This window comes from Oncorhynchus gorbuscha, unplaced genomic scaffold (genome assembly GCF_021184085.1).
Source record: "Oncorhynchus gorbuscha isolate QuinsamMale2020 ecotype Even-year unplaced genomic scaffold, OgorEven_v1.0 Un_scaffold_419, whole genome shotgun sequence".
Classification (NCBI taxonomy): domain Eukaryota; kingdom Metazoa; phylum Chordata; class Actinopteri; order Salmoniformes; family Salmonidae; genus Oncorhynchus; species Oncorhynchus gorbuscha.
In genome coordinates this window covers 131,717-136,716 of record NW_025745264.1, presented here as the reverse complement: position 1 = coordinate 136,716, position 5,000 = coordinate 131,717, and the positions used below count along the sequence as shown (strand labels likewise).

At 53.5% G+C, this 5,000-nt stretch overlaps 1 protein-coding gene across 1 annotated transcript in view; it reads left to right on the top strand.

Moving 5' to 3' along the window:
• LOC124018174 (protein diaphanous homolog 3-like) overlaps window positions 1-5,000 on the top strand; it is a 690,151-nt gene that overhangs the window by 664,097 nt on the left and 21,054 nt on the right. The window contains 1 exon segment of the mRNA XM_046333436.1: window positions 4,590-4,728. Within this exon segment, the coding sequence (XP_046189392.1) occupies window positions 4,590-4,728 (139 nt within the window).

The window sequence follows — 5,000 nt, the reverse complement described above, 5'->3', positions numbered from 1 at the left end:
TCTCTCTCTCTCTGCCTCTCTCCTTCTGTCTCTCTCTCCTTCTGCCTCTCTCTCCTTCTGCCTCTCTCTCCTTCTGTCTCTCTCTCCTTCTGCCTCTCTCTCCTTCTGCCTCTCTCTCCTTCTGCCTCTTTCTCTCTCTGCCTCTCTCTCTCCTTCTGCCTCTCTCTCCTTCTGCCTCTCTCTCTCTCTCCTTCTGTCTCTCTCTCCTTCTGTCTCTCTCTCCTTCTGTCTCTCTCTCCTTCTGCCTCTCTCTCCTTCTGCCTCTCTCTCCTTCTGCCTCTCTCTCCTTCTGCCTCTCTCTCCTTCTGCCTCTCTCTCCTTCTGCCTCTCTCTCCTTCTGCCTCTCTCTCTCTCTCTCCTTCTGCCTCTCTCTCCTTCTGCCTCTCTCTCCTTCTGCCTCTCTCTCTCTCTGCCTCTCTCTCTCTCTCTCTCCTTTTGCCTCTCTCTCTCTCTCTGCCTCTCTCTCCTTCTGCCTCTCTCTCCTTCTGCCTCTCTCTCCTTCTGCCTCTCTCTCCTTCTGCCTCTCTCTCCTTCTGCCTCTCTCTCTCTCTGCCTCTCTCTCTCTCTGCCTCTCTCTCCTTCTGCCTCTCTCTCCTTCTGTCTCTCTCTCCTTCTGCCTCTCTCTCCTTCTGCCTCTCTCTCCTTCTGCCTCTCTCTCCTTCTGCCTCTCTCTCCTTCTGCCTCTCTCTCTCTCTCTCTCCTTCTGCCTCTCTCTCCTTCTGCCTCTCTCTCCTTCTGCCTCTCTCTCCTTCTGCCTCTCTCTCCTTCTGCCTCTCTCTCTCTCTGCCTCTCTCTCTCTCTGCCTCTCTCTCCTTCTGCCTCTCTCTCCTTCTGCCTCTCTCTCCTTCTGCCTCTCTCTCTCTCTGCCTCTCTCTCCTTCTGCCTCTCTCTCCTTCTGCCTCTCTCTCCTTCTGTCTCTCTCTCCTTCTGTCTCTCTCTCCTTCTGCCTCTCTCTCCTTCTGCCTCTCTCTCTCTCTCTGCCTCTCTCTCTCTCTCTGCCTCTCTCTCCTTCTGTCTCTCTCTCCTTCTGCCTCTCTCTCCTTCTGCCTCTCTCTCTCCTTCTGCCTCTCTCTCCTTCTGCCTCTCTCTCCTTCTGCCTCTCTCTCCTTCTGCCTCTCTCTCCTTCTGCCTCTCTCTCCTTCTGCCTCTCTCTCTCCTTCTGCCTCTCTCTCCTTCTGCCTCTCTCTCCTTCTGCCTCTCTCTCCTTCTGCCTCTCTCTCTCTCTGCCTCTCTCTCTCTCTGCCTCTCTCTCCTTCTGCCTCTCTCTCCTTCTGCCTCTCTCTCTCTCTGCCTCTCTCTCTCTCTGCCTCTCTCTCCTTCTGCCTCTCTCTCCTTCTGCCTCTCTCTCCTTCTGCCTCTCTCTCCTTCTGTCTCTCTCTCCTTCTGTCTCTCTCTCCTTCTGCCTCTCTCTCCTTCTGCCTCTCTCTCTCTCTCTGCCTCTCTCTCTCTCTCTGCCTCTCTCTCCTTCTGTCTCTCTCTCCTTCTGCCTCTCTCTCCTTCTGCCTCTCTCTCCTTCTGCCTCTCTCTCCTTCTGCCTCTCTCTCCTTCTGCCTCTCTCTCCTTCTGCCTCTCTCTCCTTCTGCCTCTCTCTCTCTCTCTCCTTCTGCCTCTCTCTCCTTCTGCCTCTCTCTCCTTCTGCCTCTCTCTCTCTCTCTCTCCTTTTGCCTCTCTCTCTCTCTCTGCCTCTCTCTCCTTCTGCCTCTCTCTCTCTCTGCCTCTCTCTCCTTCTGCTTCTCTCTCTGTCTCTCTCTCTCTCTGCCTCTCTCTCCTTCTGCCTCTCTGTCTCTGTCTCTTTCTCTCTGCCTCTTCTCTCTCTCTGCCTCTTTCTCTCTCTGCCTCTTTCTCTCTCTGCCTCTTTCTCTCTCTCTGCCTCTTTCTCTCTCTGCCTCTTTCTCTGTCTCTGCCTCTTTCTCTCTCTGCCTCTCTCTTCTCTCTGCCTCTTTCTCTCTCTCTGCCTCTTTCTCTCTCTCTGCCTCTTTCTCTCTCTCTGCCTCTCTCTCCTTCTGCCTCTCTCTCTCTCTGCCTCTCTCTCCTTCTGCTTCTCTCTCTGTCTCTCTCTCTCCTTCTGCCTCTCTCTCCTTCTGCCTCTCTCTCCTTCTGCCTCTTTCTCTCTCTGCCTCTCTCTCTCTCTGCCTCTCTCTCCTTCTGCCTCTCTCTCCTTCTGCCTCTCTCTCTCTCTCCTTCTGCCTCTCTCTCCTTCTGCCTCTCTCTCCTTCTGCCTCTCTCTCCTTCTGCCTCTCTCTCCTTCTGCCTCTCTCTCTCTCTGCCTCTCTCTCCTTCTGCCTCTCTCTTTCTCTCCTTTTGCCTCTCTCTCTCTCTCTCTGCCTCTCTCTCCTTCTGCCTCTCTCTCCTTCTGCCTCTCTCTCCTTCTGCCTCTCTCTCTCTCTGCCTCTCTCTCTCTCTGCCTCTCTCTCCTTCTGCCTCTCTCTCCTTCTGCCTCTCTCTCTTTCTGCCTCTCTCTCCTTCTGCCTCTCTCTCTCTCTCTGCCTCTCTCTCCTTCTGCCTCTCTCTCCTTCTGTCTCTCTCTCCTTCTGTCTCTCTCTCCTTCTGTCTCTCTCTCCTTCTGCCTCTCTCTCCTTCTGCCTCTCTCTCCTTCTGCCTCTCTCTCCTTCTGCCTCTCTCTCCTTCTGCCTCTCTCTCCTTCTGCCTCTCTCTCCTTCTGCCTCTCTCTCCTTCTGCCTCTCTCTCCTTCTGCCTCTCTCTCTCTCTGCCTCTCTCTCTCTCTGCCTCTCTCTCTCTCTCTCTCCTTTTGCCTCTCTCTCTCTCTCTGCCTCTCTCTCCTTCTGCCTCTCTCTCCTTCTGCCTCTCTCTCCTTCTGCCTCTCTCTCCTTCTGCCTCTCTCTCCTTCTGCCTCTCTCTCTCTCTGCCTCTCTCTCCTTCTGCCTCTCTCTCCTTCTGCCTCTCTCTCCTTCTGCCTCTCTCTCCTTCTGCCTCTCTCTCCTTCTGCCTCTCTCTCCTTCTGCCTCTCTCTCCTTCTGCCTCTCTGCCTCTCTCTCCTTCTGCCTCTCTCTCTCTCTCCTTCTGCCTCTCTCTCCTCTGCCTCTCTCTCCTTCTGCCTCTCTCTCCTTCTGCCTCTCTCTCCTCTCTCCTTCTGCTCTCTCTCCTTCTGCCTCTCTCTCCTTCTGCCTCTCTCTCCTTCTGCCTCTCTCTCCTTCTGCCTCTCTCTCTCTTCTGCCTCTCTCTCCTTCTGCCTCTCTCTCCTTCTGCCTCTCTCTCCTTCTGCCTCTCTCTCCTCTGCCTCTCTCTCCTTCTGCCTCTCTCTCTTCTGCCTCTCTCTCCTTCTGCCTCTCTCTCCTTCTGCCTCTCTCTCCTTCTGCCTCTCTCTCCTTCTGCCTCTCTCTCCTCTCTCTCTCTCCTTCTGCCTCTCTCTCTCTCTTCTGCCTCTCTCTCCTTCTGCCTCTCTCTCTCTCCTCTGCCTCTCTCTCTCTGCCTCTCTCTCTCTCTCTCTCTCCTTCTGCCTCTCTCTCCTTCTGCCTCTCTCTCCTTCTGCCTCTCTCTCCTTCTGCCTCTCTCTCCTTCTGCCTCTCTCTCCTTCTGCCTCTCTCTCTCTTCTGCCTCTCTCTCCTTCTGCTCCTCTCCTCCTTCTGCCTCTCTCTCCTTCTGCCTCTCTCTCCTTCTGCCTCTCTCTCCTTCTGCTCTCTCTCCTTCTGCCTCTCTCTCTCTCTCTGCCTCTCTCTCCTTCTGCCTCTCTCTCTCTCTGCCTCTCTCTCCTTCTGCTTCTCTCTCTGTCTGTCTCTCTCTCTCTGCCTCTCTCTCCTTCTGCTTCTCTCTCTCTGCCTCTTTCTCTCTCTGCCTCTTTCTCTCTCTCTCCTCTTCTCTCTGTCTCTGTCTCTGTCTCTCTCTCTCTGCCTCTTTCTCTGCTCTGCCTCTTTCTCTCTGTCTCTTTCTCTCTCTGCCTCTTTCTCTCTCTGCCTCTTTCTCTCTCTCTGCCTCTTTCTCTCTCTGCCTCTTTCTCTCTCTCTGCCTCTTTCTCTGCTCCTTCTGCCTCTTTCTCTCTCTTTTCTCTCTCTGCCTCTCTCTCTCTCTCTGCCTCTCTCTCCTTCTGCCTCTCTCTCCTTCTGCCTCTCTCTCCTTCTGCCTCTCTCTCTCTCTTTTGCCTCTCTCTCCTTCTGCCTCTCTCTCTCTCTGCCTCTCTCTCCTTCTGCTTCTCTCTCTGTCTCTCTCTCTCTCTGCCTCTCTCTCCTTCTGCTTCTCTCTCTCTGCCTCTTTCTCTTCTCTGCCTCTTTCTCTCTCTGCCTCTTTCTCTCTCTGCCTCTTTCTCTGTCTCTGTCTCTCTCTGCCTCTTCTCTCTCTCTCTCTGCTCTTTCTCTCTCTGCCTCTTTCTCTCTTTCTGCTCTTCTCTCTCTGTCTCTGTCTCTCTCTCTGCTCTCTCTCTCTCTCTGCCTCTTTCTCTCTCTGCCTCTTTCTCTCTGCCTCTTTCTCTCTCTGCCTCTTTCTCTCTCTGCCTCTTTCTCTCTCTCTGCCTCTTTCTCTCTCTCTGCCTCTTTCTCTCTCTCTGCCTCTTTCTCTCTCTCTGCCTCTTTCTCTCTCTCTGCCTCTCTCTCCTTATGCCTCTCTCTCACTACTTCTCTCTCTCTTCCCTCCCACAGCAAGCGCTGAAGGAGAACGTGAGGAGGAGAGAGGCAGAGGAGAAACAGAGGAGAGCGTGGGTGGCCAAGGAGAAGGCGGAGAGAGAGAAGCAGGAGAGACAGCAACAGAAGAAGAGGAGACTGCTGGAGGTCAACGCAGGTAACAATGAACCCCTGATCTCCTCAACACTGATATCTCAATGTATGGCTGATCTCAACCAATATCTACTCAATGTATGGCTGATCTCCTCAACCAATATCTACTCAATGTATGGCTGATCTCCTCAACCAATATCTACTCAATGTATGGCTGATCTCAGCCAATATCTACTCAATGTATGGCTGATCTCAGCCAATATCGACTCAATGTATGGCTGATCTCAACCAATATCTACTCAATGTATGGCTGATCTCAACCAACATCTACTCAAT